The following is a 24,616-nucleotide window of genomic DNA, read 5'->3' on the forward strand; positions in this document are numbered from 1 at the left end:
TAAGTAGGTAAGATGGAATGAAATGGAATATAGAAAAAAAGTAGAGATAGGCCTTTGCTAGGCAGATAGACAGTTTATCAAAATAGTAAGAGTATTCAGATACTCATATACTTAGGTAGGTAGATCTGGTGGTAGGAGCTTATGAATTTTTAGAATTCTCTCAGTGAAATAGAAAATAAGATCATCAATGAAGATCATGAAAGAGCTTTTAGAATTGAGACTTAATATCATCATATATTGTGTAGCTTTAATTCCAAAGAAAAGTAAAAAATATTACAAATGAGAAAGAAATCTGGGTTAATGTCAGAGTTCACACCCAAAACCACACCCTAATATTAAGACAGTGACAACTTTTAGTCATCCCTAATCCAGACTAACACAGATTCATTGTCTATAAACTGACAACATATAATGTAACCCTCACTCCAATCAGACTTCACTGTCATCATCTCTACAGACTCTAAAGATGTATGAATAAATCCATTACCATAAAGATTAAGTCTATTTAATCATTCTGGAATTAAATGGTCTTTAGCAAAGTTTCTCAGTTTCTTTATTTTTTTTTTCCATAGCAGGTTGTATTCTTTTTTTTTTTTTTTTTTTTTTTTTTTGAGACAGAGCCTTACTCTGTTGCCAGGCTGGAGTGCAGTGGAGTGATCTCAGCTCACTGCAACCTCCGCCTCCCAGGTTCAAGTGCCTCTCCCGCCTCAGCCTCCCGAATAGCTGGGACTACAGGCTCATGCCACCATGCCCAGCCAATTTTTGTATTTTAAGTAGAGACGGGGTTTCACCGTGTTGGCCAGGATGGTCCCAATCTGTTGACCTGGTGATCTGCCTGCCTTGGCCTCCCAAATGCTGGGATTGCAGGCGTGAGCCATGGTGCCCAGCCGTCGTATTCTTATATATTCAAAGGTGTACCTTCTAAATATAAAACTGAATTTACACTATCACAAATACAAATATTTTATTTCTTCCACAAAGCAATCTAAGAATCAGTATAATCTTATTAAATGTATTGTCCTCCAGGTCACAGTCACGCAAAACAAAATCATACTTACAGTTGATCTTGGAATAGTATTACATGAAACTTAAATATTTAGTATGTAAGTAATATTTACTATATGAAGTATCTGAATACAGCATTAAGTTTATACAATAATTATGACAAAATACAAGCAAATCATAAAAAACAATTTTAGGCCGGGCGCGGTGGCTCACGCTTGTAATCCCAGCACTTTGGGAAGCCGAGGCGGGCGGATCACGAGGTCAGGAGATCGAGACCATCCTGGCTAACACAGTGAAACCCCGTCTCTATTAAAAATACAAAAAAAAAAAATTAGCCGGGCGTGGTGGCGGGCGCCTGTAGTCCCAGCTACTCGGAGAGGCTGAGGCAGGAGAATGGCGTGAACCCGGCCGAGATGGTGCCCTGCATCCACCTGGGGGACAGAGGAGTCCGCCTCAAAAAAAACAAACAATTTTAGCGTAATGGCAAACAAGAATATGTGTAATGACTCATGGAAAATACTTGCTAAGGAATGGAAAGGGATAAAAAAAATGGCCTCTGAAACATATGTTTAGTAGAAATACACTACTAAAATTTCTTAGATCCTTTATGGAGGTTGCAAGAAAATGAGTTAAAATATTTAAGACCTTGACACAGCCAATATTTTAAAACTTAAAAAAATTAAATTACTTTTATTTACTTATTTTTTCATAAATAATTATACTGCAAAATTAAATTATTTTTAGAGATGGGTCTCACTATATTGCCCAGGCTATTCCCAAACTCCTGGGTTCAAGCAATTCTACCATCTCAGCCTCCCAAGTAGCTGAGATGAAAGGTGTGCACCACTGCACTGCACCAGGTAAAAAAATCTTATTAACAGCAAAAAAAAAAGCTTTAAAATAAGCCTTATGAATTATCATCTATATTATTAAACATTTAGCTTCATTATTTAATGCATTATGACTTTCATTTTTGCTGGTAGGAAAAAAAAATTCAGAAGTCTTAGTATTCTGAAAAAGATCATGAAAGACAGTATTAAATATTTTATATGCCACCTGATTAATTCCTGTTAAATTCCAATTAAGACTCTAATAAATGATTTTTAATGTTTTGTATTTGCACATACAAGGATGTAGAGGCTAATTAAGTTAATTTTAATGAGTTATAAAACAAATAAATCCATATGTTTCACATGAGATTATTATAATGTGCTTTAATATTACAAATTCACATCCCTAGTTTTCTTCTCCGCTATATAGGCAAAACATAAACAAATAAAAAAAGCTCTGCATATCTTCAGGGGTATCATAGAACACTTATTTAGGCTATGCAACAAAAATACCCACAAAGCTGAGACTGGAAAGACATCTTACAGTATTTGGAAGCTCCATAAACCCATTAATCAACATAGGTGGTTTTCGGAAAACTCATTCTTATCTATAAAAACGATGATCACTTATAATTACAACTAAAAACAATAACTGCTATTTTAAAATAGAATGTTTAAAAATATATAAGAAATTATTTATATTAATTATCTTAAAGGTGTGGGATGAGGATAGGTCAGAGCTTTGGCATTCTATCACCTGCATTTTTACAACAATAATGAAAAAAATACTTCAATTGTTAAAAATCCTTATATAAATGTTTTCCTTTTTAGGGCCACATTAATGTAATTTATTCTACATTAAAATCTCTGTTATAAATTTAGTATTATTAAATGAAACAAGCATAGAAAAGAGGTGAAAAATGATAGTCATAATACACTTATTATATGCCAAATATTTATTATGTGACATGCTTTTACAGTTTTCCTCTTTAGTACCTAAAGCTATAATTATGAAAGAGGTACAGATACTACATTGTGCAGACAAAAAACTGGAGGTACAAGAAGATTAAATGACTGATTAAAATAGTACACCTAGTAAGTGGCAGAGCTGGGATTCAAACTCTGGTCTGACACCACATGTTCTCTAGAAGTCTTGTATTGGTCGTACTTCCACAGAGGCATTAAGAAGTACTGAACTGATGTGATAACTGCTTAATAAACTACATTGTATAATATCCATTGCATATTTTCCTCAGAAAATTTTGTATCAAACTGAGTACTATATCACAGTGATCTGACCAGAGTTTTCTAACCTTAAATCTATAATTCAACAAATCTTGAAAGTAGACATTATATATAATTTAAAAAGTGAGAAACAAAATCTTACAGGGCCAAATGAAGGCAACTGAACCATTTCATGTAAACAATCTCAAAGTTTACATTTCATGTAAGCAATTTCAAACTATCTTAATGATCTAATGTCAATATGAAAATAGGAAAATAGATATCAAGGTTCTAGATACATATATATATATACACACACACACACACACACAAGTCTGGTCAGCTGAATATGAACTGGAAAAAAATGTATAATCTATCAAAAACATCATTACCTCTCAGTGATGGGCAAATGTGGCAGTTTGATAAATCTTACCTAAATTTTGAATACTCTATTTCTGAACTCAAATTTATACATAATTTGGTGCAAATACAAAATAACAGAATGCTGTTACACAATAACAAAATAAACAGGTTCATTATTAACTTGACATATCACAAATAATTTTACCTTTCACTATCTTATATTGTTCATCTGTAAAATGAAGACAAAAAATTATGCCTGCACTGATGTTTTAAGAATTAAAATCCTATAGAAATGTAAGGTCTCATTAAGCCATAACTGATCAACAAGTAACTTTTAGTTGTATAGTCTAAAGAATTTAAAAACAACATAATCCCATTTTCTATTAACTGTGATAGAGTCAGTTTAAATGAAAACATAATGAAATTCAGAGTCTGGCTTTTTAAAACACAGAATTTGCAAAAGATATAGAATTTAGATAACTGTTAGTTGAAACATTTCCCAAACCCGAAATTGTACTTATTCTGCATATTTTAAGTAGTCAAAAAATGTTTACATTCTTTACTTATATTATTTATACCTTAAATTTAAATTATCTAAATTATCCCATTGCATTGCAGTTTCTACTTATTTTTAATGCAATCTCCTGACTGATTTGAAGGTGCTTCAGTAAAACCCTTGGATAAAAGCATAATTTTAAAAATAAAAAATGAAGATTATGTCCATGAGAACTGGAATATGAATTTAAAGTTGAGCATTCTGTCACAAAAGAACATTATTTATTGCACTTCGCTTTTTAATGGCTTCACTGCCAAGACTCCATAGAACCTCAAAGCTTTTCCTATGCACTTTTTTCTAAAAATAAAAATATCGTGAATAATTCTCAATTATGTACTTTACTAAACCATTGCTGGCAATACTAAATATGTTAGCATTATTATTCCTTAACAAAATATACATAATTACTATTTACATTTATAAACCTATCAAACTATATATGTTTTTTACTTCTCACTAATCTTGACAAACTTCAGATAATAAGTTAATCAGCCAGACAGATCTTATGCAGATAATTTCAATAGTAAAAAGATTTTTACAGAAGTTGAAAACAGATTTTGAGTAAAGAGTCCATCAGACTTATAAGCCCAGCAGCAGGAGACTGTATCATAAAAGTAGCAGCCTTCCACTGTAAAATTACTAATCCTAGTAATACAGTACATTAAACATGCCATTTCAGATATATGCCAACCTAAAGTGCCACATATGGCACATCTAGCTCATTATCAGTTTGTGTGTTCATATGCAGAGACATTCTAGTTTTTAAACAAGATGTCAAATACACCAGCATAGCTAAAAGTGTGATAAATTTGAGAGGAACATACCTTTCCTTAAACAGAACAGGTATACACTTCAGAACAATTAGTTTAAAATACTACTGTAAAGAAAGCATGGTTTCAAATTTTCAGTTGAGAAGATAAGCTAAAATACAAAATAGAATATCATTTTAAAGGCAGAAACAGTAAAATATGTTAAATTCAAATAAATACTATTTTGAAATAATTCAAAATTTCTTCATAATTTTTCTCAAAAAGAATTGAATTTGACCTGCAAAAAAACATGTATGCAACTCTTAGCTAGATTATTTGTCACTTTATAAACAAATCATGAAATCATACCATAATATAGACATCAATTTTAAGGAAATGGGACTTTTCTTATGCTTCCTTTTTTATATTGAATTCAACCTTGAGTTACACAACTGGTATTACTGAATTATGAATAGCACTTAAATAAAGATTACACAGTGAATATTTTTATTTTAAATCCCCATCTGTTGCTTAATGTCACTTCAGATGTTCAATTTTTTAATGTTTCTCTACACAAGTAGCCAATAATTGCACAAATCAGTATAAAATACAAGATAGATTTTTAATCTCATTTTCTAAACGAAAAAACAGTACCATATTTTTCAGACTTTTAAAAATTCATCTGAATTTGATAACAGTATTAATTAAGATTGATTCTTATGTGAAATACTTATAAATGATGAAAAATCCTGCTTTATCTCAATAATCAACAAAAATTCAAGCAAAAAAAATTACATAACAGAGAATCCACTAACAAATAAATAGTAAGTTTTAATTTTCACTGACATAGCATAACAATGTTTTGACAATACACCTAACTTTAGTGTTTGAACAGCATCAAATTCACACACACACATATTGTATAAATCACTCATGTTTATCCAATTAAAAATTAGTATATATTTTCATATGCTAAGAAAGCAAGAAAGGCCTACATATTGAACGAATTTAAGAAACAAGAAACATTTTTTCTTGTATATGATCTGAACTGCTATGAATCAAAAGCAAACTAGTTAAAGATCTTCCCCGCATATAACAAAACATTCTTCATAGACATCTGTCATTGACTAACTGCCCTCCACCTTTTTTTTCTTCCATACTTGGCACATAACTGCTGAAACACAACTCCCATTTCTTAACTTCTCTTTTCTGTATTTCTAGTTGCCCCATCTTTCCCTTTGCCTTTTCCTTTCTAAGTAAATTGGGTCTTTATAAAATTTTATTTCTATTTCCTAAGGAGAAAGCCAGAATCCAATCTGATACTCAATTATACTTTTGAACAACTGGGCAATCCATCCGCCAGACTATAAGTGTCACTATATTTACATAAATATATATTTTTTAATTACAGTACCACTGTCAGTCATTTTACAGACACACAGCAGATGTAGATTTTAAAAATATTCTTGCTAACGAATATATCTAGGATGAATATTTTTCAGCCATGCTTTTCTTCTTTTTCATATGCACTAGATTGTCTCTTACCTGTACAGGTATCTATAGTGCCTCCTACTACCACTGACCCCCACACCAACAGCAATATCCACTTTTTATCCAATCAATACCAAACTACTTTTAGACTCCTGAATATAACAGAATTTTTGCACATCTTTATGTCTATATATGCTTCAAATGACTTTCCACCTTTGTTCACCAAGCAAATTAAAATTCAGTCCCCAAAACCCTGTCAGCTCTTCTTCGAAGTCTAACTCCTCCTCCCAAGACCCTGACACTAACAGAGATAATTTCAACTTCTAGATATAATTCTCCATTATATACTTATCAAACTTATAACCTAGTATCCATCTAAGATTTCAGGGCATTGTATACTTAGTTCTAACCCCAACAAAGCCCACTAATGTTCATAAAACTTAAAATCTGTGGCAAAGAAGGGCATGGGGAAACAGAAAAAAAACACTATGATAGGGTTATTTTAACCCACTGTTCTCCATCACTTTTTAAATATAAATAAAATTTACAAAAATGTGGAAGACTAATCACAAGGCATGAAAGAGTGTACCTATTAAATCTTAGATGTTTCACTGGTTTACTATGATAAAAATCAAACAATGTATTAATACAAGAAAAACACTCTTATTTCACGTATCTCTTTAAATTGCATATATTTACAAAGTATGTAATGACTCCGAAATATCCCAAACTCAATAACTTCCCTAAAATTTTAATTTCAAATAAAGTAACATATACTAATACCTTGATATTTAAGTTAGTCAAACTATAAGCAAATAAGTTCCACTCTACTATACAGCTGGTATTTTTTTTTCTTGGCACATTAGAAAAGTAAATTGTCCAGTTTCTCAATGTAACAATGTAACCTCCCCCAACAAAGTCACATGTTAACTTCCCCACTATAGTTGGGGAAGAAGATATTAAAATATATTATAAACAAAATACTTAGTAAGCATACTTCTAATATGTCACTTTAATTTGATGGTTAGTACTCAAGAAAAATCATGATTGGTCTTTTTCCTTACTGAACATATGGCCATGTGGCCATAAATAAACTATAATGTGATACAGCTATAAAATCTTGTAATAGATATATACTTTTAATTACTTTATTAATAACTAAATCTTAAACTCATGTCACTTAAATTATTTTAAAGGTGGTCTTTATTTCAGAGGTGGCTTTAACATATTCTCCATAATACTGGATTTCAATTTCTTTCACACAGGACAGCATGCTAAACAGAACGCAAAATTCCCCTGTCATACTCCACTGTACCTAGCCAATACCTACCCTAACACTTCTATGCATTTCTTGTTCATTTAAATTTCTAAATTCATTACTAAAGTAAACTAGAAGTGTAATGAAAAACTAAAGATGGAAAGATGGACTGCCTTCTATATCCACTGTATTGGTATTCCATGAGTACTTCACAGAAGAAATCTCAAGTTGTTCATTCAGTCATTCATTCATACATTCATTTAAATTTCCAGTGCCACCTATGATTAAACAATTGGGCTGTATGTTAAACACACAGCAGGCAAGAAGGATGCCATAAATTCCCCCACATTAGTGGACCTTAATCCAATTACTCAACTGATGTGAGTAAAGACTATCACAAAAGAGTTTTTGTTTTAACACTGTAGAAAGAAAAGTCTTCAAAATCACATTAAGTACTTTTATGATTATATTAGAAAGTAGTCCTTAAGCCTATAACACAATGAAAATAATATCAGAATTCTAATTAACTGAGTAGACCAATTTAATGAAATGAATAGCCAAAAAGGAGAAAACAGTGATGTTTTCAAATTAATAATTACTGGACAATACAGCTACATTTTTACTTATTTGCCTTACAATTAGCCTCATGCTTATTTTTTAATCATGGTATTTATCTGTTGAACCAAATGTTATGAATATTCACCCAAATACGCTATACTTAGGGGAGTTTTTATAAAAGTCATAAAAACATGGAAAATACATATATTATTACAATAATTCTTGAAAACAAACTTTAACTTAGCCTACTTTTTTAATGAAAGTCAGTACTCTAACCAAAAATTAACATGTAGAAGTATAGCTAAGGAATGATGAAAGCAAGAAAAAAAAAAGTACAAATGAAGAAAAATAACAATGCTGCAGAAATCTAACCACCATAAAAACAATGCCACTTTCAAACAGTATAATTAAGGGAAGAGAGAAAATGACCAGGCTACATGCTCCAGGCAATATAACCTATGATATCCTTTCTAAAAGAAATTTGCTAATGACCAAAGAGCACCCTGCCTATGTTCCTTCAGTGTAGCACATGAACTAAAAATAATAATAATGGCAAAATAACCACTGGGCCATGATCTCAGTTTTTTTTTTTTTTTTTTAAAAGAACATATATTCATTTTAAGACTAGGAGAGAGAGGAGGTAAGGACTTACTTCCTCAGAGTCACATCCAGAAGGGAGGGAAAAAAAAAGGAGAACAAAACAAGAGAATGAAGTACCTACTACAATTGCACCACAAATTCAGAAAACACATTTCAAAGCTACAGGACAATTACTGGCATTAGAGAAACCTTACGTAAATCACTTAATCTCTTGGTACCTTGGTTTTCTCAACTGTTAAATGAAAGTTTTAGAAGAGATCATCTGAACTTCATCACTTTGATCTATTTCCACAACTCTATGATTTCTCCAAACCTTTTAAATAAAAAGTCTCTTAGCTATTCCTAAGTGTTGTCCTAAATCTTTAACAGGGATGCTACAATATAAACAAAAAATTAAAACAAAAATCTAAGGTGAAAATAGCAAAACAAAAATCTAAGGAGAAAACAGCAAAGCAAAATTTCTCAGGGTAAAGCAAAGTATGCCTATATTCCTCCAATGGAGAAAAGATACATTGTAATAATTCTAAGTAATGATTACCAAATAGCTGCCTACACCAGGGTTTATTGGAAGCATCTGATAAATAGGCATAATAATTAACAAGAGAAAGCTTCCAGGCAGACTTCACACTTAAGAATGAAACCAAGTTTAAAAAAAAATTACCTTCACCACTTCTTAAAGAAATCATCATCATAGAAAAATAAAAATATGGGTTATCCAAAGAATAATTAAGGACTAAGTATGTGAATGAGCTCTCCCAGTAAGAGCTTACTTACCTCCAACACTAACCACTTTAAAACCAGGTATTTCAAGAATTAATATGACCAAAATTAAAAAGCTATAGTTCTTCTAAAATATTTAGCAACATAAAAATAAAACAAAAACATGTTTTTTTTAAATAGTAGGTACCCTATTACCTACTATTCTGAGTTACTGAAATGCACTACTATTGGTTCTATTCTGCCCTTCCCCCCAGATTAGATCTTTTTTTTTTTTTTTTTTTTTTTTGAGACGGAGTCTCGCTCTGCCGCCTAGGCTGGAGTGCAGTGGCGCAATCTCGGCTCACTGCAAGCTCCGCCTCCCGGGTTCACGCCATTCTCCTGCCTCAGCCTCTCCGAGTAGCTGGGACTACAGGCGCCCGCCACCACGCCCGGCTAATTTTTTGTATTTTTAGTAGAGACGGGGTTTCACAGTGGTCTCGATCTCCTGACCTCGTGATCCGCCCACCTCGGCCTCCCAAAGTGCTGGGATTACAAGCGTGAGCCACCGCGCCCGGCCCCAGATTAGATCTTAATATACAGTCTCAGTCCAGTGTATTTTCTACAGCAGCAAATTATTAACAATTTAAATGAAGACAATTTTTTAGAACTAAGTAAACTGGAAGTCAGCATTTATCATATCCTAGAAGAAATGCAGGATTTAAAATCTTATTTAATTAACAAACTTCTCTGAAAACTTACACTGTGAGTAAAATTATGGAGCTATGAGAGTATAACTCTTCTCAAACATCTTTAAAATGAACTGAAAAGTTCTTCTACAGAACTTCAAAACGTATGCTCAGTTTCACAAGGAAGGTAAAAAAACACTACCATCTAAAATTTTTAAATTACTGAGTTTGCAATACAGTTTATCAGAAATTAGAAATATATTGAACATCAGTAAGACATAAAACAGGTCTTGAAATAAAAAAGAAAAATATAACATCAATTTTAAGTATAACCTATTGAATAAAATTCATTGAAAAATGGACAAAAATGTTTTATTTTCCACACCAAATAATCTTACCTTAATCATTTTGCTGTTAAAAACCTCAAGACATCAATTTCATTTTTCATCTGTTCCTGTCAACAATGCTATGACAGGCCCTGCAGGAAGCAGGAAAAAATCAATGATGGAGTGCAGATAGTAGGTGTTTTCATGATCAAGATTTGGATATCCATACAGTGGTGTGAAACTTGGAAAATACTGAAAATATCTCAAAAAGTTTATCAGTGTAAATAATTCTCTTTTTTACTTTGCAGTCTTAAAATGTTTGTTCTTATTCAATGTCTTATTAAACAAAAATTTAAAAATCATGGTAAAAGTATATATGTGAAATTTTAAAGTATTTTTATATTGATAAGAATTGATTAAAAATAGTTATTCATGTCAAAAGAGAATAAAATAATCTATGTTTTAAACTACTGGAATGAATCTCTTGACCTCTAGATAGCATAGTTTTAATCTTATTTCTTTTAACTACTATAATTACCAATAAATTCCAACTATTCATAATTAAAAATTATTTTCTTCTCAAGCAGTATCTTCAGTATGAAACAGTTATTACCAATACTGGTAAATATTCCTTCAGGAAAAATACATCGTTTACAAAAAAAAAATAGAAAAAAAATCTGTGCAAACTCCAAAACTTAACTACTCTTTGGTAAATAACAAATTATAGTCAATGGATACCAAAAAATTTAGATTAGTGAATTTAATAGAAAAGTCAAAGCTATAAAACTGCTTTACAAAGACTTCAAATGGTTTTTACATTCCAAATTATTTTAAGATAGTACAGACTTTGCCAGATTTCGTTTAAATGTATTTTTACCTTTGAATATATTTTCTATTTAAGGGCTGATTAATGAACAGGACTGTGATAAGATATCTATATTCACTGGGAATACTATTAGAACACACAAGAAACTTGTATATATGCCACAGATGCATACTCAAAGTCAATACTTCAAACAGATTGAGAAATTAAAAACAACAGAAATAAATGACACACTAATTTTTTGAGATTTTGACTAAATTTTAATTTACTTGTAATTAAATGTGGGAAACATTTCGGTAGAATTCATTAAGTTCAAAATCTTAAAAATATTTTTAATATGCTACACCTGTCCTGTTTGTTGGAACACTTCAAACTACTCTGCAAAGTTTACTTGCCAAAGCCATCAATATTCTAAAAAGATACAACTTAAATTTTACATTTTTTTAACTTCCTATGAAAAATAAATGTTAATCTGAGATAATATTTTAAAAAGAACTACCAAGTACTTCCACTTATTTCCATTCACTCATGTTTTACATATGTACTGGTGGAATAGTGAAATGTAAATGCTTCTCACTTAAGATTTTTTTTTTTGTTATTTCTATACCTAAAGACCCTATCCTTGTTTTATGTACATTCTATCAGATTCATGAAAAATCAATTTAGTTGAAAATATTTCCATATTAAAGACATAGGAAAGCTGATGCCATATCTTTAAAGAATAAAATGAAAATGGAAACTTCATCAACCCAAGCATCAGAAAGTATTGAAAAGCACTACTTCATTCCTTGCATGTTGCGTTTTATACCATGACACTTCAGTCTCTGAGGGTCAGGTTAATTAAGCTCCATAGCAGCTGCAGTGCAATGTGAGATACACACTGTTGCAGTTCCCACCAGTCCAGTCCAATTACCTGTAGTATTCCAGTACCGAACAAGTGACAACTAACCTCTTCTCTCTAGTCACTTGCTCCCACTGGTCTACTGATAAATGTTAAAACAAACTAACCTCTTTTTGGAAAAGACTGCAAAGCTGAATGCACCTGCTGCAGGCTGCAATGATGAGTCCCAGAGAGATGTTTGTCAGTCAGATCTCTGCAGATGTTGTTTAACTTTATGCTAAAGCTGTATCCAAAGATGGAAATGAGATGGCAATCAAGCACAAATCTCCCACCTTCGTCCCCCCAGTTTTATTTTGAAAAGCAGCACTTACTCATAAAAGTTGTGTTTTAAAATATAGCTCCACTAAACTGGACACAACTAAGACTCTATAGTTAAAAACTATGGTTAAAAATGTTTATTAGGTGCTGAAATTTAGTTAACAAGTGGCATAATATGTAGTCAATAAATGTCATTTATGTCATTTAATAATTTTTTAAAAAATTAATTCTCTGAAGCCAGAGCAAAAAACTCCCAAACAATACAACTGTAAAATACACAAGTTTTTCATTGATGGTTGTCAGTCAGGTTTTTAGTGATATCACATACTCCTTAGCATTTTCAAGACACAGATCATTTTTCCTCCTGCTGTATGAAACATCTTCAATACATAAGTATTGAACTATATCACCAACTGTATTCACTATGTTTAAACTATTCCTGAAATCCTTTGGGGTAGTATTTGCAAGGCAATGTTGTTAGATATATTTCATTATAATGACCAAATTTTAAATGAGCTGTTTTACCAAAGCCCAGAAAGCATCAAAAAGCAAATTTCAAAGTGACATTGTGTATATGATTCATGAAAACACCAACACTATAAATTAATGATGTCTTATAACTTACTATGTCAACATCAAAATGATACAAAAAGGAATCAAATAAAATGTACAGCTAAAATTTTTAGTGCTAATTCATCTCTCTAAAAACCCCACAAAACATTTGCATACACAAGATAAGAATAAAATTGTATCTTTTGGAAACTGTAATGTTAATATAGACTGCGCTATGCCAGTAATGTTCCTTCAAATGTTAAGATTTCTTATTGCTTAAAGTAAGAAAATAAAGTATTAAAAAAAAACCAAAATACAGCCAATTTTCAGAGATACTAATGTTTAAGGAAAAGATTATGTTTCTCCTTCAACTGTAAATATAGAGATAAAGATAAAAGTAACCCCAACAATAGGTAATGTGTCAAATAAACATTACAACTTTAAGATTCAAGGAGAAACACTTTATGTGTCAGCAACTCTTTGATAATACTAAAATCAAAAGTATAACCTAGTGTAATGATAACTATCCTATTAAACCCACCCAACAATGTTGGAAATTATACTATTTTATTTTCTCTACTTGTTACAGTTCTATTTATCACTAATTTTGTCTTAAAATATATTTCAATAAATGTCCAATATTCTTTGCATCTAAGATCAAAGTACAGACTGCAACTTTTAGAAGCTGTAAGAGATTCACATTCATATATACTACCAATATCATAATACTCTTCCTTCAATGATGTAAACAGAAATAATGTTTTAAATTCATTATCTCCTCTGATTTACAAAAAATTAATTATCATAATTACACAATTCCAGTTCTAAAGTTTAATTTGGCCACTATATTTTCACCTTTTCAAAATTAAAGCAATGTTGGGTCTTTCCTTCCCTATAAAAAAATTTCACTTACAGTCTGCTCTTTTATGATTTAAAAAAATGTGTAATGGTTTGTGTTATTTTAAAAAAGCACCACCCAATTTGGACAGTAAGAAAAATTGAAATATAATGAATGCACAAATAATAATTTCAAATTTTAAATTAAGAATCATAAAAGGAAATTTTTTTATTAAATGTGATCCTAGTTTTATAATGACAAATATAAAAACAGTGTAAAATAGAGATTCCAACACTATAATGAAGGATTCTGTTTGACTGATGTAACGAATATCATATAATAGAATAAAAATAAGTATACTATGATATGTTCTAAAATCTAAGGAATACATGAAAATATTTATTGCATACATCCATTATCATTTCCAACCAATAACACATGCAGTAAGTTTTTCGGATTACCTACCTGAACCATTCATTAAATAATTTTTACAGATAAAACCAATATGATTATTAACAAAAACTAAACATATCCTTATGCCAAATAAAAGAATAAAAATAAACTATCATCACTCTGAAAAGGCACACAATAATATATTCCTCAAACCAAGAAAGCTGTTTTTTACTACAAGGTAACTTGCTATAACCTAATTATAAAAAGATATATAAGTAAATCAAATTGGCTTGCTCTAATCATGTAAGAAAAAAAGGTATATTCCTAAACCACCAGAATTAAGTCAGTACTCTGTAAGATTTGATTTTGTAAAATAGATAAATGGATTATGTAGTACAGCAAAAATGATCTACTTGTAGATCATTTTATCTGATTGCAGTAATTGAAGAATACATTTTACAATTCCTCATCACACAATTTTCTCGTTTGTTATTTAATACATGACACTGAAAAACACAATGCAATATCCAGCTGAACAAATTCTCAAATTAATTAATGTACAAAAATGTTTTCTTCATTTCAACCATAATTTTAAAAATTACTCATAAAGGCAGGGTTGCTTATGATATTTTCAAAAGAAATAGGAAAAACAAATAAGCATACATGGAAATTATATTGGCTATAATTTTTTAAAGTACCTATCGTTTGAGTTAAAATGTGTTAAAATGTCCCCAGAGTGTGTCTGTATTCTGTGTTATACATCCTGAAGAAAGTTTCCGAAAACACACTAGTATTTCAACTAAACCTTATAAACACAATTACATTCTGCTTAAAAACTTGGGTAATTTGAGAAAATCCATTAGGTTATACAACTAAAGTAGACTTTTCCCCAAATATGCTCTTACCAAATGAGAAACAGAAAAGGGGCTTCATGAAATAAACATTAGGCATATTTGTTCTAGTAGATTATGACAGTCATAAATATACATATATATAGCTTTAAGAACTTCATATATGTATGAAAGACACAAAAACGGGCTTCCAAATGATTTCATTAATCCTCTAAGAAATTCTTTATAACTTAGTGATATGATCACAGTTTATAATTTAGCTCATATGAGATGTGCAAGGTAAGTGTCCCTTATGTACATCTGAGTAAGAGAAATTGAAAAGAGCTCAGAGGCTATGTTGAAGAATACCAGGATCTTAAAATTATTCTGCAGACTTGTGGTCAAGTGCGAAGAGAAAGACTATTAAAATTAAAGTCTATCTGAAGCAAAGAGATTATCTGTCCAAACAGGTAATAATCTAGTTAAAATTGTATTTTAATACAAACTGTTCAGAATTCTTTAAGCTTCTTATAAACTACAAGGCTTTATTTTATCCTTAAAATTGGTCCCACACTGTGTGATTGGTTTCCACCTGTTACCGGCAAAGTATAGCCTTCTTTTATCCAACATTCCAACTCACATTTGATCAGGTTACGTCACCACACACACAAAATTTTATTCAACGCATTCCAGCTTTCAATTTTTTTCCAACAGATATTCTTGCTCTATACAAATAACATGCCTCAGAACTATAAATAATCAATTTCAATGTAATAAGCAAAAAATGTACAACTAAGTGGACTAAAAACAAAAGATCTAATTCTCAGTGCACCCTTTCCAACCCACTGAAAATAAACTATATTCAAATGAAAAGGCATTTAATTTACTATTTGGAATATCCTTGATAAACACCAATTTTCTGTAACATCCCTGCACATCTGATACCACCTCATGTATAATGCAAAAAAGCTATTTCATTTTCATCTATTGACAGTGAATTTAATTTACCATTGCAGCTCTTTTCCTAGAACTACCACATTATTAATTCTGCAATCAAGCTCTTTTGAGTGCTTTCATTTGTACTAAGGGTTTTCACAATTTCACATTTTTTTTAATCATAATATATGTTTTAAACATATGAATGTGAATATGTTAGCAAACTTTCTTAATGCATAAGGAAAGTTTCAGAGACAAGGAAAGCCATCTGCAAAACTACACTCATAGGAAACAAACTTTAGAGGAATATCAAGTCTAATATATTACTTTTTAGTTTAATAAGTTTGATGTTTACAAAAAATACTACATTTACTTTGTAAAACTAAATGATAGTTTCAACCATTCTAAAACCTTCTTATCCAGTATAATGGTCCATTTCTAACACCAAGTGATTGGCTATGAAAAAGAAGTCCTCCAAATGTTCTGCTTACATTCATGCCAGATGTCTTTGCTGTATTAAAGAACTCTTACTGAATTAGATCACTGAAAGCAAATCAGCTTTTCTTTTCCACCAGGAAGAAAAAAATTAAAGCAGTATTGGTTCCCTCAGCACTGAATTAACGTTTTTGATAGCCATAAAGATAAAATAACCTTTTAAAAAATCACAGAAAGCTAGATTTAAATAAAAGCAAATCAGCTGATAATGTTTTATCTAGGAAATGTACTACTCAATTACAGAGGCTCTTCCCTTAAACCTAAAATAGATATAGTGATTAGCAAAATGTAAGAAAAAAATAGAAAAAGATGGACATGCAGAACTATTTAACACTTAAAAAGGCATACTTGAAAGTAAAAAACAAAAAATTTATACCACCAAGGAACTTCCCATATTCCAGTAAGTTACTGTACTGCACTGTCAACATATTTAATCAAATTTAGCTCTTAAGTTAACATGAATTCTGAAGCATTATTTCACTTCTTGCATAACAGTATAAATTTCCTTATATCAATTGCATTAAAACTGCAGTATTTAAAAAATCTGAAGAGGCAACACTTGTCCTCTTTACTTCACTCCAAGGCCAACAAACAAAGCAATGAAGCAGAAAGAGGTACATAATGGATTCAGAAGTAAATGGTCCATTCTTTAAGAAGCCTCCCTACCCCCCTCTTCTGAATTCACTCTAAGCTAATTGTCATTACAATGATGTCTGAAAACTTCAGAAGAACCCTATTTCCTGATGCCAGCTGTCCAGGTTTCTATCTTTAAATTTTTGAGTTTTTTTTGCTAATAAGAATTATTCAGAAATACCCGAATCATCTTGCAACTGCTCTAATTCACATACACGGTACAACAATTACAGGAAAAAGGCATAATCAACAATAGAAATAATCTGAAAATTTTTCAACAATATATTCCAATAAAGCAACATCTAAATAAAGTCTCCAGTATTGTTTAAAAATTCTTTCAAGACAGCACACAAGTAGATCTTTCTTTCCTGTGAGGAGCTCATCAAATAATCTCTTCACCATTGCACCTACCTGGGTAAAAATCTTTGGACTTAGACAGCTTGATGGTGGCTCCAGTTTCTTTTTGCAACTGAACAATTGTCTGTCCTCCCTTCCCAATTATAGATCCAGCAGCATAACTAGGTATGAGAACCTTTAGAAAATACTGGCCGTCTTCTGAAAAATGCAAAGAAATATACTCGGTTAACACAGTATTTCAAACTTTGTATCCCCTCTCCACCCTCAAGAGAGAAAAACAGCAACTAAAGCACTGGGTATATAACTGCAGGAAATATGAAGTTAAACATTTTTTGAGAATGAAAATAAGCCAATTACACTGAAAAACAAATATGTACAAAATGTTTCCCATTTTATAGGATTTATACTTTCAAGCTTGAAATTAAAATATAAACATATTCTATTATTTTGCAGCACTGTAAAAACTGATGACTAAATTCCAGTTGTTATTCCAAACATGGAAATCTTCCAATTCTATCTGTGGCAAAATGAAGTGAACTGACCCTTTAACAAAACTTCATAGATTTACAAGATGACAAACCTTCACTTAACATATTGAAAAAGAAGAAAAGCCCAGGACTGTAAATAGTGATGAGCTATATTTATTTGTCATTAGCAGACACATAAGGACTACAATTAGCCATTGCCTATATCCTACTTAAAGTCCGCAAAACAACCATTCTCCTACCAAATAATCCACCCAAACTGTGGGGTGTATTCCAAGTCTTCAATAACTGCCAGGAAATAACTCAGTGTGGTGGACTGGCAAATCTAACTAATCCTAGTGCATTTCTTTAGCACTTCTTAGTCTACCGTGATCTCGTTTTAAGCTCATTAATTAAAGGACCTTAAGAAGAATTTTGCCAATACTAAAAAGCTTAGGAGTCATTTATATTAAATACGCTTAAAAGTGACAAAACATAATGTTCCTTTCCCAAAATAATCACAACTTTTAAAACGGAGAGGGGGTGGAAGAACCAGGAAAAATAAAATGAAATGTTTTAGAAAATAAAGCCAACTCCACAAACTTTAATTTCCGTCAACTTGATCACGTCTTATACAGGAGACACCCCGGCAAATCCAGCTTTCTTAATGTGAATGAATGTTCCAAATGTTGCGGCGTGCCACTCAAAAGACCCCCATCCGTCTACAATGCATATGCTGGAGATAAATTCACCTCTGCTTCGATGCATTGGGTGCATTGTTAAGATGACTCCAGTGCAAATGAAGAAGCGATATCGGTCCCGTTAAAACTCATCTTCCAAGGAAGCGCAGGATGTTAACTAACAAGTCACCTTTCCAGACACCCCCGCCCTCGTATGCACCCCCCTGAAGACAAATCAATGAAATATTTGCACCGACAATCTAAGTGCGGTAAGGGCATGCACTCATCAAGATTTTGCATACTACTTGTGGCCCAAAGCAAGAGGATGGAGAGAGGAAAAACTCTCCGGCGCCCCAATCATTCGCAATCCGCTACCCAAGTGCCATTTATTTATTTATTTTCTCAGACTGTTAAACGCAGCGCGCATCTTCGGGCGGCCATCACCTCACTCCAGGGTCATCCTCCTCCTCCTCCTCCTGAATGGACCTTCTTGCCCAGGTCTAGGATATTTACATGGTCAACCTCTGGACCGATTAAATGCAAAGATAGGTCTATTCCGAAAAACTGGTCGCCATTTTGATGAATGATAAACACAGAAATGGAAATGTGTCGGGGACAGCCAGGCGCGGGGCAGGTGCAGGGGAGGGGGCGCGGGGCAGGGGCGCAGGAGCCGCCGGGTTCGGGCTGGAGGTGTCCGGGCCGCGGGAGGGAGGGAGGGAGGGAGAACGGCGAGAGGGAGGGAGGCAGGGGCGGGCGGCGGGGGATGGGGCCAGCGGGGAGGTGGAAGCGATACCCACCGCCCGTATTGGTCCTCTTGGTGCTGCCGGCTTCAGGGGGGGCTTCCAGCGGCCTTTTCCGCGAGTCCGGCGGGTCCAGGTCTATGGGAACCCCAGTGTGGGTCCCGTTCTGCTGGATGGGAGCTGCCGCCATCATGTTTGCAGTTCCTGCCGCTGCTACCGGGAGAAGGTTCTCCCTTTTGTTTTGGCTTTTTCTTTTCTTTTTCTTTTTTTTTTTTTAATCGGATCAATATAAATCTCTTTAGGAAAAAAAGCAATGTTGCTGGTTTGTTCTCACTGGGGAGGGGGCAGGGCTGAGGAGCAGCTGCAGTGCAGTGTCAGAAAGGAGACAGGGGAATGGAGGGGGTGTGAGAGACGGAGGGTGAAAGAAGAAGAAGAAAGGAGACAGGGGGAGAGAGTGGAGAAGGGAGAGGGGCGAGTGAATGAGCGGGAGGAGGGGACCGGGGAGGACGGGCAGAGGGAGTGGGAGAGCGCGAGGGCTGGCGGGGCGCGGGGAGAAGCCGAGGAGGAGGGGAGAGTGAGGGAAAGAGTGAATGAGCAGGAGGAGGGGAAGGAGGTGGATGCCGAAAGAGGAGCGAGCGGCAGAAGAGGGCAGGAGCCGAGAAAGAGCGCGGCGGTCCCCGCGCCGCGCTAGCGTTGCGCTCGCTCCCGCTGCTGGTGCTGCCGCCGCCGCCGCTGCCGGAGCGGTTCTGCCGTTGCCTGGGCTGTTCGGCGCTGCTGCTGCTGCTGCCGCCCGGTCTCGCTCATTATTTCTCCCGCTTGTTGGCGGGGGGGGGGGGGGGGGCGGGGGGGGGGGGGGGTGGCTGTGAGGGGAGGGTAGAGAGGGGTTGAGTTCGTAGACTCCCACACACTTCGCGCTCGGGTCCCTGCCTCTCAGCAGCGCCGCCGCCTCCCAGCGCCGATGCTTCAGCCGGCGGGGCGGCTGGGGCTGAGGGGGAACACCGCGGGCGGGGACGAGGGAGCGTGTGTGCGCGCGCGAGGGGAGCGCGTGCGCGGTGAGGACGCGCGCCGGCGGTTGGGGCGGGGGCGGGGGCCGGGGCGCTCCTGTGGGAAGGGAGGGGTGAAAGGTCGCCGGTCCCCGGCAACACGGCTCAGGCAAGCGTAAGCGGCTTGTCGCAGAAACCAAGGGGTCCACGAAACGCGCTAGGCTAGAAGGCGGGAAGGAGAGATTACTGACAGCCGTGCCAGCCAATAAAATGGAAATGTGAGAAAGGTTCTTCGGGCCCCTTCCCAATCAGGAAACTTGGGTGGTGAGGGGCAGCGAAGGGGCGGGGTGGGATCTTGGTCCAGCTGGTACTGGAGCGGCGACAATTTTGGCTAGTCTAAGAAGGGCATTCGAGTGACCGTTGACAACGGGTGGGACAGCGTCAGAGCTGGAGGGAGAGCCAGCACTGTATGCTTCCAGGACTTCTTGCTAGGTGCATTAGTTTTTATTTTTAAGAGTTGGGTAAAAGACATTAATTAGCATCTCACTCATCGGCGATTTTCTACGGGATGATTTCATCCAAAGAGGATTTCTTAATCGCTCTGTGTGACACCGTTAGGGGACTTAGAGTGTCACTCGCCGCCTTAAATCCTTTCGGGAGCAAGCCAGGATATAAATAAATAAAGCTAGGTGTGGGTCTTCCCTTCACAAGGCGCTGGTAGGCAGACTAAAGACAGGCAACAGCTGAGTGTGCACACAGAACTAAATATTGAACGAAATACGAGGGTCGGAATAAAATTCATTGCCATGTGCACGGCTTATAATTATACAGATCTTGGACATACCACGGACCTGAACGTCAACCCTACAACACCGGATAAAACATCTAATGTAGCTGGAACAGGCTCTGAAAGGACGTTAGGCATTATCTAAATCAAGTCCCTCATTTTACAGATGAGTAAACTGACTCAGTGAAGTATTTTGCTCAAGGTCGTTCATCAAGTTAGTAGTTTAATTAACTCAGTGTTCTAGGAAGCAGGGTAGTAGAAAAGCATGGGCTTCGGAGTCTGAAATCTTTCCTGGTTTCTCGTCCTTGTAGGCTGTTTTACAAGTGTATCTTGGGCAAATCCCTTAACGTGTTGCCATTTATTAAGGGATTACCACGTGGCAAACAATCCACTTTGCATGCTGTGTCAATTACATGCAGTATGTCGTGTAGTTATTACTGTCCCCATTTTATGAGGTAGTTTAGGTTTAAAGATATTAGAAATTTACCCAAAGTTACGCAGTTATAAACATTGTAGTAATTTCAAACTCAGGTCTTCGTGACTGCAAAGGCTGCTGTCTTAAGTATTGCAATACATTAGAGCTCCGGATTCCCTCCCACTCAAAACAGGGACTGAGACTCCAACCAATTTCCGCCATTCTTGGGAGTCAAACGAGAGAGACTGTGGCAATGTATTCTAAGCTGTAAAAAGGTATAAACATATTCACTAGATTTGTAGAATGAAGATATTCCTTCCCTATACTTTCCACTACAACAATTCAACCAAAAAGATGGCTTTCATGCTAAGCTAGCATATGAAGGAACTTCACTGTAATTATGATATTCTAACCAAGGATATGTGCATATCTAGGCAATAACCAAAGTGAATAGAATAAAATTTAATTCCTGGTAGATTAAATAGGCAATGGCAAGGAATACTAACGCTCCTCATAGCATTCTTGTTGGAAGAATCATCTAGGAGGCATTGGGATTTCTGGTGCTTTTTAAGCAATGAGAGATATCAGTCCACTGAATGAGGAAGAGAATAACGTTAGTTTGGGACTAAAAGTTCATCTGGACTACGGAAAACACGTTTGCCTCAATCAGTGAAGAAGGTATGCTGAGAGCTGAAAGAAAAGGAAAGCAGGTAAGTTAGTGCATATTGGAAAAAGTCTATTAACCAAAGTCCAAAATTTTGATCTGATGTGTAATGTAATAGGAAACCACCATATAGCCTTCATGACCAAAATAAAGAGGAATTAAACATACAATTGGGTACAAATGGAGCTGTGATGAGGAAAAAGGGTTTGGAATAAGTATGTGATATTCAAGATAGTAAACGGCTGATGCCAGACATTGTAGAAAGTGTTCAATGTACAAAATTATGTAAGGACGTTTTTAAATGAAAAATTACAGAAGGGCTGGTATTTGGCACTAGATTGTTTGAAAACAGTAAACGACAGTGGACAAAGATATTTGAAGGACAGATAATTCAAACATATTACATTAAAGCTTGAGCAAAGTATTCAGTAGAATGTAATTTTGAATTGGAGAAAGACTGATATTAGAATTGGAAAACCTTAGTTTAACAAATTTCTAAAAATAAAATATATCTAACAGTTTAGAAAATATTTGGCATTGCCATGCATCGGTTAAGTTGAAAAAGAGCTTGTAAGTTAAATTGCTTTACAGATACATGCTATTAAATAAAAGTCACACTGTATTCTTATAGTATTTATTTGACCCTTCTCTGATTTCTTTCTTCAGACTTAATATTTAAATACTATTATACCTATCACTCCATGGGGCCCAGAGATGGTAGATATAATTTTTAATGTGGATGGGATGCTGAATGGTAACTTAGGTATGATATGCCAGGAATCACAGAGACTATCCCAAGACCTAGTCAGACATCAAAGTGTCAGTCAGCTACGAACTATTAAAAATTTGGACAATGAAGATTATCAGAGAATAAATTCTAATTAAGCTTCCATTTTTTAGTATATTTTGTCGTTTTTTTAAAAAAATTATACTTCTACATCATTCTTATTGCATATCCCTATAATTCTGATTAAATGGACAGAACAAACATTTTACCCTTTGTTTTCTGCATTTTGTACCAGCTAATAAAACTGAATAACTAAAAATGATTAGTAGATCTCCGTTTATTAATATTTGGTATGACATACCTTTTATGCTACAAATAAACTGTTAGAATATACTTTTTAAAAATACAATAGAAGCATTTGACCTTTTACTTCTCCAAAAATAAATATAATTTTATTTTTTATTAACAAAGCAATTCAGCTCTACTAATTTAATAATATTTATAACAACTTAAGACACCATAGAACTTGTGTTAGTTATAAATATAAGCAACTATGATAGAAAATGATATTAATATGAAGAACACATTCCCCAGTCTTTATTGTCTTTTATTGAGAGAGTTTTCTTCCTGTTTCAGGCTAAGTAACATAGACATAAGATTTACTATTTTCAGTAACAATGATTGGCTTTCAAGACAAAGGACAGATAGTTGATATCCGCAGATATCCCTAAACTCACTTTGTCTCCATTCTCTTGCTTTTCCTACAATCGATCCTGTTACTCAAAACATAATACAGAACATAAATACTCTCACTACTTGAATGTCTCTTGAATGCTTTGGGAAAACATTTTCTGAATTTGTGTCTCACCAGAAGCAGACCCTGATTTAAAGATTCAAGTGCAAGTAGTGTATTTTGGAAATAATTTCAGGAAGCACAGTAGGACATGGGAAGTGAGGCAGGGAAGGGAAGGAAAGAAAAAAAAAAAAATTGTAAATTGCCAAGCAAGTTGTCATTGTTTTTAATCTCACTGTGATTTTCTTGGAGCCAGTTTAAACCACTAGCCCTAGAACTATCCCACTGGAAGTGTGAGAAAGCTGAGATATATATATACTAGCTCCCTTCAGCCATTGGTCGAGATCTATTCCTAGTGGCATTAACTCAATTCATGCTGGCCAGTCTTCAACTGCCAGCACTGCATCTTTTTCTGAGCACTTTCTCTGGCCACTGGAGTCGCGCTGCCCTTACACAGGCTGGAAATGCTGGGGCATTAATACCTCCTGGTGTCAGAACATCCCCATGTTGATGGAAAATCAGGCCAGTGAGCACTAAAATGATAGAGCACAGACATATGATTGAGGCTCTACCAGTTCGTTACAAGTATCAACCTAAATTTAGGGAAAAAGAAAATGAGAAGACTGTTAATACAAGGTATTGTTGGGAATCAAATAGTAAGGATAATGAAATAATTTGGAAAGCTTAAAGTACTAAAAAAAGAAGGCTTTATAATTTCTATAATTCAAATACTGTAACCAAGCACTGAGTGTAAAAAGCCTGAATAATTTGTTTTCTCTGGGCTCTTTGCAAACAAATTTTTAGTTTTTTAAGATATAAGTCATGAAGAATCAATGTATGTATTCTGATTTTGTTGTTGTTATTGTTGTTGTTGTTGTTGCTGTTCGATGTAGCACAAAGAAAATAGGAGCAAATATATACCAAAAGATACATGACCTATCCCAATCTTTTATAACAAGTTCTATAAATAGACATATTGATTAGAAATACTTTTCTAAGATT

The 24,616-nt window shown here is 34.4% G+C and overlaps 1 protein-coding gene and 1 long non-coding RNA gene across 5 annotated transcripts in view; one reads left to right on the forward strand and one right to left on the reverse strand.

The window, feature by feature from the left end:
* The window catches only part of NOVA1 (NOVA alternative splicing regulator 1), a 152,856-nt gene extending 133,410 nt beyond the window's left edge, over window positions 1-19,446 (reverse strand). For all 3 annotated transcript variants that reach the window (XM_032134892.2, XM_032134891.2, XM_032134895.2), the window contains exons 1-2: window positions 19,303-19,446; window positions 17,416-17,559 (exon numbers count right to left, since the gene is read on the reverse strand). In XM_032134892.2, the coding sequence (XP_031990783.1) occupies window positions 17,416-17,559; window positions 19,303-19,438 (280 nt within the window). In that variant the 5' untranslated portion in view covers window positions 19,439-19,446. The remainder of the gene's footprint in view (window positions 1-17,415; window positions 17,560-19,302) is intronic.
* Window positions 19,447-21,990: 2,544 nt separating this feature from the next.
* Window positions 21,991-24,616, forward strand: part of LOC131381580 (uncharacterized) — a 119,713-nt gene continuing 117,087 nt past the window's right edge. For both annotated transcript variants that reach the window (XR_009210414.1, XR_009210415.1), the window contains exon 1: window positions 21,991-22,140. This is a non-coding gene — a long non-coding RNA (uncharacterized LOC131381580). The remainder of the gene's footprint in view (window positions 22,141-24,616) is intronic.

Source organism: Hylobates moloch, unplaced genomic scaffold (genome assembly GCF_009828535.3).
Source record: "Hylobates moloch isolate HMO894 unplaced genomic scaffold, HMol_V3 SCAFFOLD_16, whole genome shotgun sequence".
Classification (NCBI taxonomy): Eukaryota; Metazoa; Chordata; class Mammalia; order Primates; family Hylobatidae; genus Hylobates; species Hylobates moloch.